The sequence below is a fragment of the Dreissena polymorpha genome, chromosome 3 (assembly GCF_020536995.1).
Source record: "Dreissena polymorpha isolate Duluth1 chromosome 3, UMN_Dpol_1.0, whole genome shotgun sequence".
NCBI classification, from domain to species: domain Eukaryota; kingdom Metazoa; phylum Mollusca; class Bivalvia; order Myida; family Dreissenidae; genus Dreissena; species Dreissena polymorpha.
Genome location: NC_068357.1, coordinates 49,992,495 through 50,006,021, shown reverse-complemented (window position 1 = coordinate 50,006,021; position 13,527 = coordinate 49,992,495). Strand labels below are relative to the sequence as shown.

At 38.4% G+C, this 13,527-nt stretch overlaps 1 protein-coding gene across 1 annotated transcript in view; it reads left to right on the top strand.

Annotated features, from left to right (window-relative positions):
- Positions 1 to 13,527, top strand: part of LOC127874087 (regulator of telomere elongation helicase 1-like) — a 115,209-nt gene that overhangs the window by 781 nt on the left and 100,901 nt on the right. Inside the window, exons 2-6 of the mRNA XM_052418200.1 lie at positions 1,262 to 1,365; positions 4,401 to 4,514; positions 5,745 to 5,865; positions 7,751 to 7,835; positions 8,918 to 8,999. Coding sequence (XP_052274160.1) covers positions 1,264 to 1,365; positions 4,401 to 4,514; positions 5,745 to 5,865; positions 7,751 to 7,835; positions 8,918 to 8,999 — 504 coding nt within the window. The 5' untranslated portion in view covers positions 1,262 to 1,263. The remainder of the gene's footprint in view (positions 1 to 1,261; positions 1,366 to 4,400; positions 4,515 to 5,744; positions 5,866 to 7,750; positions 7,836 to 8,917; positions 9,000 to 13,527) is intronic.

Here is a 13,527-nt window from a genome sequence, read left to right as displayed (position 1 = left end):
CGACACGCAGTATTTTGTCAAAAGGTCACTTTCAAGCGCCCTTCTGTAATGCTTGCTGTTGCAAGTTAAATTATGTTATTAATTATTGCTAAAATATATTATTCCCATTATTATTAAACCTTTCAAATATAATGTCTATAATGAGGAATAAATTAATAACAATGCAATAAGAGATTTTGTTAATATTAATTACCATATTTTAATTATTATTATTTATTTTTTTTAAAGGGCAGGGGGGGGCCTAAGGAAGGGAATGGCAGAGGTTCGGAAGGGCAGGGTGGGACGCCCTTCAATTGAGGCCTAGCTGGAGCACTTTTCATTTTCTGATAACAAATGCTGTAAATTGAGAATACAAGTGACATTTATATTGTATTCACCAAGGGTTTACTTATAGAGCTGGATTTGAGATAAATTAAATGTTGAGACTTGAAACAATTTTTTTTTAAGTCTTCAATTGGGAATTTTCAGGTCCCAGGGCTGTTTTTTCCTTCTATGAGAATTGGCGTTTTTCACAACTGGGAAATTCGCCACTCAAATTTTCACAATTTCAAGAAGTTAGTGATTCAAATTTTCACAATTTAAAGAAGTTTGAGACTCAAATTTTCACAATTTTAGAAAGTTTGCGACTCATATATTCACAATTTTGAACAGTTCGCAACTAATTCCTTCACAAAATGGGGGGGGGGGGGGGCAAGGACGCTTCACAAAACAGGAAAATATGCCGTGGGTTCCATTTGGGAAAAATATATACTTTTTATGCCCATGAAGGAGGTCATATTGTGATCGGACCATCCGTCTGTCTGTCCGTCTGTCCTTCCGTCACACTTTGCGTTTAGGTTTCGCATTTAGGTTTAGAAAAATGCTCATAACTTCTATGTCGCTTCAGATAGCAACTTGATATTTGGCATGCATGTGTTTCTCATGGAGCTTCACATTTTGAGTGGTGAAAGGTCAAGGTCATCCGTCAAGGTCAAAGGTCAAATATATGGCTTCAAAGCGGCGCAGAAGGGGGCATTGTGTTTCTGACAAACACATCTCTTGTTTCCATTAGGAATGGGTCCCCCAACAGGACCCTAATTTGAATGAAAAAAAAACAATGAAGGTTAATAAAATAGTACTTGTATTATGTTATCCTGATTGTGTCTGCTTCTGTACTTAACAACTTGTTTCAAATTTAAATGAAATGAACACAATAAAATTGGTTAAGATGCTGATCCTGATCATTATAATAGGAATAAGATCAACTGTAGTGTGTTTTCAGGAATGCCATTGCTGGATGTTAAGGGCGTGAAAGTTAACTTCCCCTTCGAGCCTTACCCATGTCAGCTAGATTATATGGGAAAGGTGATAGAATGTTTACAACAGGTAATATTCAGTAACTTTTAACCATGTATGTATTATGTACATCCCTATATTTAAAATCAAAACACCAAGATTTTTCTGAGGAGTTCTATTATGATGTATTTATCACACTGTCCGTCTGTCCATCCGTCTGTCGGTCACACTTTGCGTTTAGGTTTTGAAAAATGCTCATAACTTCTATGTTACTTCAGATGTAACATTCATATTTGGTATGCATGTGTATATGGAAAAGGCCTTCCCATACGCTTACAAATTTTGACCCCTTGACCTTAACCTTGAACTTAGGGTCCGCGTTTAGGTTTCGAAAAATGCGTTTAGGTTTCGAAAAATGCTCATAACTTCTATCAAAGCATTTATCTGGGGCATATGTCATCCTATGGAGACAGCTCTTGTTTGATATCTATTTTTGCATTGTGCTAAATGATTTCTTTCCTGATTTTGAATTTTGCAGGAACCATTTTTAGCTCATCTATTTTTTGAAAAAAAATTATGAGCTATTGTCATCACCTTGGCATCGGCGTCTGCGTCGGCGTCGGCGTTGGCGTCCGGTTAAGTTTTGCGTTTAGGTCCACTTTTCTCAGAAAGTATCAGTGCTATTGCATTCAAACTTGGTACACTTACTTACTATCATGAGAGGACTGGGCAGGCAAAGTTAGATAACTCTGGCATGCAATTTGACAGAATTATGTGCCCTTTTTATACTTAGAAAATTGAAAATTTTGGTTAAGTTTTGCGTTTAGGTCCACTTTTCTCAGAAAGTATCAATGCTATTGCATTCAAACTTGGTACACTTACTTACTATCATGAGGGGACTGGGCAGGCAAAGTTAGATAACTCTGGCGTGCATTTTGACAGAATTATGTGCCCTTTTTATACTTAGAAAATTGAAAATTTTGGTTAAGTTTTGTGTTTTGGTCCATTTTATTCCCTAAGTATCAAAGCTATTGCTTTCATACTTGCAACACTTACTAACTATCATAAGCGGACTGTGCAGGCAAAGTAATGTAACTCTGACTGGCATTTTGACAGAATTATGTGCCCTTTTTATACTTAGAGAATTGAAAATTTTGTTAAGTTTTGTGTTTAGGTCCACTTTATTCCTACAGTATCAAAGCTATTGCTTTCATACTTGCAACACTTATTTATTATCAAAAGGGGACTGTGCAGGCAAAGTTATGTAACTCTGACTGGCATTTGGACGGAATTATGGGCCCCCTTATACTTAGAAAATTTGGTTAAGTTTTGTGTTTTGGTCCACTTTACCCCTAAAGTATCATAGATATTGCTTTCATACTTGGAACACTCGCAAATTATCATAAGGGTACAGTAAAAGGACAAGTTGCATAACTCTGGTTGTCATTTTTACGGAATTATGGCCCTTTTTTGACTTAGTAACTTTAAATATATGGTTAAGTTTTTTGTTTCGATCCACTTTACTTCTTTTACTATTAAGGCTATTGCTTTCAAACTTCAAATACTTTCATGCTATCATGAGGTTCCTGTACCTGGCAAGTTTAATTTTACCTTGACCTTTGAATGACCTTGACTCTCAAGGTCAAATTATTTAATATTGCTAAAATTACCATAACTTCTTTATTTATGATTAGATTTGATTGATACTTTGACAAAACTACTCTTACCTGACATACCACAATAGACTCCACCCAAACCATCCCCTGTGCCCCCCCCCCCCCCCCCGAATCCCCTCCCCCTATTTTTTTTTTTTTTTTTTTTTTAAAGATCATCTCACAAATGACCACCACACCCTCACACTATACCCCCCCACCCTACCCACCCCAAATTATTTTTTTTGAAACTGTTAAAAAACACAAATATTTATTTTTATTATTTTATGTTTGAAATACCGTCCAACCATCGCACCGTAGAATCCCCCCCCTCCCCCCACCCGAATCCCACCCCCCCCTAATTTTTTTTATATATATATTTTTTTTTAAGATCATCTCACAAATGACCACCACACCCTCACACTATACCCCCCCCACCCCACCCTCCCAAATTGTTTTTTTTTTTTAAACAGTTAAAAACACAAATTTTTATTTTTATTTTATGTTTGAAATACTGTCCAACCATCGCACCCAAGAATCCCCCCCCCCTCCCCCCCCACCCCTATTGTTTTTTTTCCGCATTTTTGGAAAATAATGTAATCAATGTCCACACCCCCACACTATACACCCCTCTTCACTCCACCCCTCCCTCCTTTGTGATTGAAAATGAGAGTCCCTTCACCTTTAAAAAGAAAATAGATGAGCGGTCTGCACCCGCAAGGCGGTGCTCTTGTCTTTATTATAATTTATCTTAATTGGATTTTAATTTCCTGTTCTATTGTAACAAAATAACAATTTCAATTTTAATACTTTTAATTATTATACATGTATTTTGTGATATACTCATACATTTCAGTTCTTTCAATGTGGTAACATCTGTTTAGAACACTCCGCTCAGGTATTCGTAACTGAGTGTTTGTTAAACATAACGTGGTTCATGCTTACAGCTTCAACTCTTGAGAAAATAGCCTCAGGTCTACCTTTTTTATGCCCCCGAAGGAGGGCATATAGTGATCGGACCGTCCGTCCGTCCTTCCGTCACACTTTGCGTTTAGGTTTCCCGTTAAGGTTTCGAAAAATGCTCATAACTTCTATGTTCCTTCAGATAGCAACTTGATATTTGGCATGCATGTGTATCTCATGGAGCTGCACATTTTGAGTGCTGAAAGGTCAAGGTCATCCTTCAAGGTCAAAGGTAAAAAAAACCAAAATCAAAGCGTCGCAGAAGGGGGCATTGTGTTTCTCACATCTCTTGTTAAAGGTGTTTTATGAGACCGGCACAGGTGCTAATGACACAAAGATTTCGATGCCCGTATCAATTTATTGACATCTCATTTTCACTGCTCACAGTTGTTTACAGGTGTAATTTTCAATGACTCTGCTTTGTAAATGATGTATTGTTTGTTTGAAAATATAAAGGGACAATAAAATAGGTTAACTTTGAACCTGATTTCTTTATTTGGCTTTGTTCAGAATGTGAACGGAGTGCTGGAGAGTCCAACTGGAACGGGTAAAACCCTGTGCCTGCTGTGTTCTTCCCTTGCCTGGCAGGAGGCGAAAAAAGCACAGACAGAGTTCAATATGCAGGTAAATAAGAAAGGCAACATTAATTTATCAAGAAGGTTAAATTTGGGATAGTTGCATCATATGTTATGATTTTTAAAATAATAAAAAGTGCTGAAGATAATCATACACAGGTTTGATGTAAATTTTACAGTATCAAAAACAAGAAACTGATCTGAAGTTTGAAAGAGGAGACAAAAAGTTTGCAAGTCTTGTGGTACAGAAGTCCAAAGTCAAGAACACAGTAACTATAATTGACCTTGTGCAATGGTTTTTTTAACCCTTTCAGTGCGGGAACCAAATTTTAAAGGCCTTTGCAAACAGTTTGGGTCCAGATGAGATGCCACAGAACGTGGCGTCTCATAAGGATCCAAACTGTTTGCTATTCTGATAGTATTCTTTGAAAAAAAATCGAAGAAAATGCTAATTTTAGATATTCAGCAGACGACATTTTAGCAGACGACAAATTTCCCAGCAAAGGGTTACACCCACACCCACATAGATTTAAGCCTATTAACCCTTTACCGCTCATAAATTCATTTTGCCCATTGGTAGTGCATTAAAAAATCAAGTTAAATTTAATACTTTTCTTAACAAATTCATGTTTATACAGGTTAATTTCCAATCCTAAGATACTGATGAGCAGCAAACAGCATAAAACTGGAACAGTCTGCAAAATGCTGGTTGCATACAGCCAATTTCACTTTCCTTATGATTGGGAAAGAGTATTACATCATGAAAAGCAGTATTATTGTTTTGCCGATATTCTACAAAGGCCCTGGGACTACAAAACTGTTGTGTCCCGAACAGCTTTCATTGAGTCCCAATATTGGAATCAATTATAGACATCTATTTGTGCGTTTCAGCTCCTTACTCAATTAATATTCTTCCTTTCATCAAATTAATGTCTAGCCATTATGATACAGATAGTATAATACCAGTTTTTTTTCCTTCTTTTGCAACTGCCTTGTAAAGGCCCCTTCTCCCAAGAGAAAGGCCCTTTCTATGTTGAGAATTTCTCCTTTCTCAGTTTTGTCACTCAGTTTTGTTAATAATTTTTTCCCCAAAATGGAAGGCCAGGCCCTTTCACCAAATCAAGAAAAAAAGCCCTGAATACATTTTTTTTTAATTCAAGACGTTGATTGTTAATAAAAAACTTGTAATCCTAACTAAGTTTCCTAACATTACTTGAAAGTAAATAGCATCTTGAAACAAATGATGCCAAACGGCATTGATTTTAGCCGCATGTTTCAGGTGAGCGTATCCAAGCTGCTGGGGCCAGGTGGGGCTGTGGGGCTCTCAGACAAGGGACTGGAAGGGCTAGCTAGGAGTCTAGAAAACTCCACAGGCACTGCATGGGGCGGATCAGACTTTGGTATGAATAAACTGTGAAGCAGCTTGAGTATTTGGGCCGCGCTCTGGGAAAATGGTGCTTAATGCATTTGCGTAAAGTGGTGCCACAGTGTGCACAGGCTAATCAGGGACAACACTTACCGCCTTAAATGGATTTGCTTTAAAGAGACTTCTCTCAAACAAAAAATCACCATAAAAGGGGAAAGTGTCGTCCCTGATTAGCCTATGGGGTTTACACAATCTAATCTGAGAAGACACTTTACGATATGCATTATCACTGGTTTTTCCAATGCATAGCTCATTTATAAGTTTGATGCAATTTGACCTTTATGTTTTAAAGTGTATGGGTTCTTCTCATGAAATCTTCAGTGCATGCGTAAAAGATCTAAAGCCAAGATTTTTTCAGAGGAGTTGTATTGCGCTCTAATTAAAAAACCCATAATTATACCCCACCCACCTATACTTTTGTTTGAATTAAGCAAAAATATTTCTTACCTTAAAATAATATAGTTATAATGCTCCAGTAGTCGATTGTACGAAAGAGGATTGATATAAATGGAAGCTTTATATTTTTAGCTCACCTGAGCACGTTGTGCTCATGGTGAGCTTTTGTGATAGCTTTTTGTCCGTCGTCCGTTGTGCTTTGTGCGGCGTCAACATTTGCCTTGTTAACTCTCTAGAGGCCACATTTATTGTCCAATCTTCATGGTCTGAGCATTGGTTTCAATGATATCTTGGATGAATTCGAAAATGGTTACGGTTGCTTGAAAAACATGGCTGCCAAGAGGCGGGGCATTTTTCCTTATATGGCTATATATGGCTATAGTAAAATCTTGATAACACTCTAGAGGCCACATTTATTGTCTGATCTTCATGAAACTTGGTCAGAAGATTCATCCCAATAATATCTTGAACGAGTTCGAAAATGATGCTGGTTGGTTGAAGAACATGGCCGCCAGGGGGCGGGGCATTTTTCCTTATATGGCTATAGTAAAACCTTGTTAACACTCTAGAGGCCACATTTATTTTCCAATCTTCGTGAAACCTGGTCAGAAGATTAATGTCCCAATAATATCTTGTTATCTCAGGTGAGCGACTTTGGGCCTTTCAGGCCCTCTTGTTCATAATGTGTAAATGTGTTTGCTACCGTATGTAATGTGTTTGCTACCATATATAATTATTAGCCAGTTAAATATTTACCCACAATATTGTTCTACAAAGTTTTTCATCCACAAGTAAATTGCAGTCAGTTTGACAGTGCAAAACTAAGTTTCTTCTTTTTGAAATTCCTACAAATGGTAGATGGTCACCAGTTTGAATTATCATATCCCCATACTTGATTGAATAAATTCCGTAATGTTAAGGAAATTATATTTTTAGTTGTAAGTTCAAGTTTGTGTTTATGGATAAACAACATGAAAATTCATTTCTGTAGTATTAAAAAATTATTGATTTTTATGCCCCCGAAGGAGAGCATAAAGTGATGGGACTGTCTGTCCGTCCATCCGTCTGTCCGTAACACTTTGCGTTTAGGTTTCGAAAAATGCTCATAACTTCTATGTCGCTTCAGGTAGCAATTTCATATTTGGCATGCATGTGTATATGGACAAGGCCTTTTCATACGCACACAAATTTTGACCCCTGTGATCTTGACCTTGAACTTTGGGTTCGCGTTTAGGTTTCGAAATCTGCGTTGAGGTTTCAAAAAAGCTCATTACTTCTATCAAGCGTTTATAGGGGGCATAAGTCATCCTATGGTGACAGCTCTTGTTCTTTCTGTTATTGTAGTTTCATGATGAATAATTCCTGAGTTTTATAAATTACATTAGCTGTTTAGTGAAAATAAGATAATAAATTATCAATGATTTTATAGGCACTTTTAAGAGTGTTATAAATATTGTTTTCAGCGGTTCCAAAAATAATCTATGCGTCACGCACCCACTCTCAACTGTCTCAAGTGATACAGGAACTGAAACGAACTGCCTACAACACGTAAGTTTGGAACGCTTCTTCATTGGACATTACCTATATTGCTTCAGCCTTCATATGTGAATGCACACTGGACAAAGGACATAAGTCCCTAATGAAACATAATAGGATACTATTTAACAATGGTGATAATAACTTGTCCTGCACTACACAAACTTTGTGAGCCCTTTTCGCTCATCTGATTGCTCAGGTGAGCTTTTGTGACCGGTCTTTGTCCGTCGTCTGTCCGTCCGTCCACATTTGTTCGTAAACACTCTAAAGGCCACATTTATTGTCCGATCTTCATGAAACTTGGTCAGAAGCTTTGTTCTAATGAAATCGCTGTTGAGTTTGAAACTGGGTCGTGCCGGGTCAAAAACTAGGTATCTAGGTCAAAAAAAGGAAAAAACTTGAAAACACTGTAGAAGTCACATTTCATGCCCAATCTTCATGTAAATTTTGTCAAAATGTTTGGTCAGAACATTTGTTTCCTTGATATGAGAGTTGAGTTCGAAAATGGTTCGGGTCAGTTGAATAACATGGCTGCCGAGGGGGGGCAGTGTTCCTTATTTGGCTATAGAGAACCTTGTTAACACTCTAGAAGTCACAATTTTTGCCCAATCATCATGAAAGTTAGTCAAAACATTGGTTTTATTGATATCTCGGACGAGTTCGAAAATGGTCCAGATCGGTGAAAAAACATGGCCACCAGTTGGCGGGGCATTTTCTCTATATGTATATAGTGAAAACATGGGAACACTCTAGAAGTCACATTTTTGGCCCAATTTTCATGAAATTTGGTCAGAACATTTGTTTCCTTGATATGAGAGTTGAGTTTGAAAATGGTTCCGGTCAGTTGAATAACATGGCTGCCAGGGGGGGGGGGGGGGGGGGGGCAGTTTTCTTATATTTATTTAGTTAAAAAAGCTTGTGAACACTCTAGTTCTAAGAAAACGGAGCAAAATGCATGTGTGTTAAGTGTCCTTCCATAAAGCTTGTGCGAAATGCACAGGCTTCTCTGGCACGACACCTTACAAAAATGTATGAAATCCCATTTCCCAGAACTAGGCTAATTTCTATGTGAGTACTTTTTGTGTTTTCTTCAGGGTGAAGGTCAGTGTGATAGGCTCTCGGGATCAGCTCTGCATTCATGAACAAGTTAAAAAAGAACAGAGCAACACAGGAAAGGTACATGCCTTGATAAATATACCTAAGCACTGTGAAAATGGGACTGAATGCATGTGTTTTAAGTGTGGTCCCAGTTTAGACTGTGCAGAGCTGAATGCATGTGTTTTAAGTGTAGTCCCAGTTAAGACTGTGCAGAGCTCAAGCTGAATGCATGTGTTTTAAGTGTAGTCCTAGTTTAGACTGTGCAGAGCTCAAGCTGAATGCATGTGTTTTAAGTGTAGTCCCAGTTAAGACTGTGCAGAGCTCAAGCTGAATGCATGTGTTTTAAGTGTAGTCCTAGTTTAGACTGTGCAGAGCTGAATGCATGTGTTTTAAGTGTAGTCCCAGTTTAGACTGTGCAGAGCTCAAGCTGAATGCATGTGTTTTAAGTGTAGTCCTAGTTTAGACTGTGCAGAGCTCAAGCTGAATGCATGTGTTTTAAGTGTAGTCCTAGTTTAGACTGTGCAGAGCTCAAGCTGAATGCATGTGTTTTAAGTGTAGTCCTAGTTTAGACTGTGCAGAGCTCAAGCTGAATGCATGTGTTTTAAGTGTAGTCCCAGTTTAGACTGTGCAGAGCTCAAGCTGAATGCATGTGTTTTAAGTGTAGTCCTAGTTTAGACTGTGCAGAGCTGAATGCATGTGTTTTAAGTGTAGTCCCAGTTTAGACTGTGCAGAGCTCAAGCTGAATGCATGTGTTTTAAGTGTGGCCCCAGTTTAGACTGTGCAGAGCTGAATGCATGTGTTTTAAGTGTAGTCCCAGTTTAGACTGTGCAGAGCTGAATGCATGTGTTTTAAGTGTAGTCCCAGTTTAGACTGTGCAGAGCTCAAGCTGAATGCATGTGTTTTAAGTGTAGTCCTAGTTTAGACTGTGCAGAGCTCAAGCTGAATGCATGTGTTTTAAGTGTAGTCCTAGTTTAGACTGTGCAGAGCTCAAGCTGAATGCATGTGTTTTAAGTGTAGTCCCAGTTTAGACTGTGCAGAGCTCAAGCTGAATGCATGTGTTTTAAGTGTAGTCCCAGTTTAGACTGTGCAGAGCTCAAGCTGAATGCATGTGTTTTAAGTGTAGTCCCAGTTTAGACTGTGCAGAGCTCAGGCTGAATGCATGTGTTTTAAGTGTAGTCCCAGTTTAGACTGTGCAGAGCTGAATGCATGTGTTTTAAGTGTAGTCCCAGTTTAGACTGTGCAGAGCTGAATGCATGTGTTTTAAGTGTAGTCCCAGTTTAGACTGTGCAGAGCTGAATGCATGTGTTTTAAGTGTAGTCCCAGTTTAGACTGTGCAGAGCTCAAGCTGAATGCATGTGTTTTAAGTGTAGTCCCAGTTTAGACTGTGCAGAGCTCAAGCTGAATGCATGTGTTTTAAGTGTAGTCCCAGTTTAGACTGTGCAGAGCTCAGGCTGAATGCATGTGTTTTAAGTGTGGTCCCAGTTTAGACTGTGCAGAGCTCAGGCTGAATGCATGTGTTTTAAGTGTGGTCCCAGTTTAGACTGTGCAGAGCTGAATGCATGTGTTTTAAGTGTAGTCCCAGTTTAGACTGTGCAGAGCTGAATGCATGTGTTTTAAGTGTAGTCCCAGTTTAGACTGTGCAGAGCTCAAGCTGAATGCATGTGTTTTAAGTGTGGTCCCAGTTTAGACTGTGCAGAGCTCAAGCTGAATGCATGTGTTTTAAGTGTGGTCCCAGTTTAGACTGTGCAGAGCTGAATGCATGTGTTTTAAGTGTAGTCCCAGTTAAGACTGTGCAGAGCTCAAGCTGAATGCATGTGTTTTAAGTGTAGTCCTAGTTTAGACTGTGCAGAGCTGAATGCATGTGTTTTAAGTGTAGTCCCAGTTTAGACTGTGCAGAGCTGAATGCATGTGTTTTAAGTGTAGTCCCAGTTTAGACTGTGCAGAGCTCAAGCTGAATGCAAGTGTTTTAAGTGTAGTCCTAGTTTAGACTGTGCAGAGCTCAAGCTGAATGCATGTGTTTTAAGTGTGGCCCCAGTTTAGACTGTGCAGAGCTGAATGCATGTGTTTTAAGTGTAGTCCCAGTTTAGACTGTGCAGAGCTCAAGCTGAATGCATGTGTTTTAAGTGTGGTCCCAGTTTAGACTGTGCAGAGCTCAAGCTGAATGCATGTGTTTTAAGTGTAGTCCTAGTTTAGACTGTGCAGAGCTCAAGCTGAATGCATGTGTTTTAAGTGTAGTCCCAGTTTAGACTGTGCAGAGCTCAAGCTGAATGCATGTGTTTTAAGTGTAGTCCCAGTTTAGACTGCGCAGAGCTGAATGCATGTGTTTTAAGTGTAGTCCCAGTTTAGACTGTGCAGAGCTGAATGCATGTGTTTTAAGTGTAGTCCCAGTTTAGACTGTGCAGAGCTCAAGCTGAATGCATGTGTTTTAAGTGTAGTCCCAGTTTAGACTGTGCAGAGCTGAATGCATGTGTTTTAAGTGTAGTCCCAGTTTAGACTGTGCAGAGCTCAAGCTGAATGCATGTGTTTTAAGTGTAGTCCCAGTTTAGACTGTGCAGAGCTGAATGCATGTGTTTTAAGTGTGGTCCCAGTTTAGACTGTGCAGAGCTGAATGCATGTGTTTTAAGTGTAGTCCCAGTTTAGACTGTGCAGAGCTGAATGCATGTGTTTTAAGTGTGGTCCCATTTTAGACTGTGCATGTGTTTTAAGTGTAGTCCCAGTTAAAACTGTGCAGAGCTCAGGCTAATCAGCAACAATACTTTCGGTTTAAAATGGATGAGACTTCATTTCAAAGAAAAATACCAATAAAGTGTCTTCGCTGAGCCCCACAAGCTAATCTGGGACGAAACTTTATGCACATGGATAAAGGTCTGTTTTCTAAAATGAATTGCAATTTAAAGGGCTAAAAATTATCAGCAGATCTGCGGAAATATGGGATTCTACATCCCAGGTGTTTATTTTAAGATTGTTTTTAAATTTGAGGGCAACAATTAATTTATAATTTATGGGTATGATTATTAGTCCCCTGACGATTTCACCGGAGGGGACTTATGGTTTGCGCTCTGATTGTCGGTCAGTCAGTCAGTCAGTCAGTCTGTCACACTTTTCTGGATCCTGCGGTAACTTTAAGTTCTAAATATTTTTTCATGAAACTTGAAACATGGATAGATGGCAATAAAGACATTATGCATGTCATTTCATTTTGTTCCTACGTCAAATATTCTGGTTGCTATGGCAACAAAAAACAAAAAAATAAAATAAAATATTTCTGACAATGGTGGAGCCAGTATGGGACTTGAATTGCTTGACAATAATCTCGGATTTTGGACCACATGTTTATAGCCCATCAGCTTCCATTAACTTATTAATGTTTTAGCCCATTTTTAGTGACTCCGATCTAATCCAATCATTCAACATATCTTTTGGTAGTTTGGTCTCACAGCATATTGTATCCTGGGTGCCATAAAGTTGCTTAGGCTTGCCAAAATTAAATGGAAAGGAACATCATAAAGATTTGAATAGCAATCATTTTGTCAATGCTTCCAATGCTGGTCAAGTGTAGGGTATATTCTTACTTTTAAATGTATAAACAAGGGGTCTTTTCTCTTTCTTTGAGGGCACATTAATACATTGACGGCCAATTGATCTGACAAACAGACCCCTGCAGATATAGGAGTGATTGATAGATTTTGTGTAATATTCTCTGTTAAACTGTTAAAATGCCATTCAAGCACGAATAAAGGGGACTAGAATGGTAAATGCACACATTAAAAGCTGTGTTATTATGAATGATATACTATAAAAGTATGCACAAACAAATGCTTGCAGGATTTTCAGCTGATATTAATAAGGGGCAGTTTAAAATCTAATTTAGTATTTTTATGTCCCCATTGTTTTTGCCCTGTCTGTTGGTCTGTTGGTTGGTTTGCGCCAATTTTATTATTTTGCAATAACTTTTGCTATATTGAAGATAGCAACTTCATATTTGGCATGCATGTATATCTCATGAAGCTGCACATTTTGAGTGGTGAAAGGTCAAGGTCATCCTTCAAGGTCAGAGGTCAAATATATGTGGCCAAAATCGCTCATTTTATGAATACTTTTGCAATATTGAAGATAGCAACTTGATATTTGGCATGCATGTGTATCTCATGGAGCTGCACATTTTGAGTGGTGAAAGGTCAAGGTCATCCTTTAAGGTCAGAGGTCAAATATATGTGGCCCAAATCGCTTATTTTATGAATACTTTTGCAATATTGAAGATAGCAACTTGATATTTGGCATGCATGTGTATATCATGGAGCTGCACATTTTGAGTGGTGAAAGGTCAAGGTCATCCTTCAAGGTCAAATATATGGGTCAAAATTGCTCATGTAATGTCACTTCTGCAATATTGAAGCTAGCAATTTTATATTTGAAATGCGTGTGTATCTCAAGGAGCTGCACATTTTGAGTGGTGAAGGGTCAAGGTCAAGGTCATCCTTCAAGGTCAAACGTCATATAGGGGGACATTGTGTTTCACAAACACATCTTGTTGAACATAATGATTAAAATAAATCATATACAAGAAGTTTATATTGGGTAGTTATGCTTTAAATTGTTTGCTTGA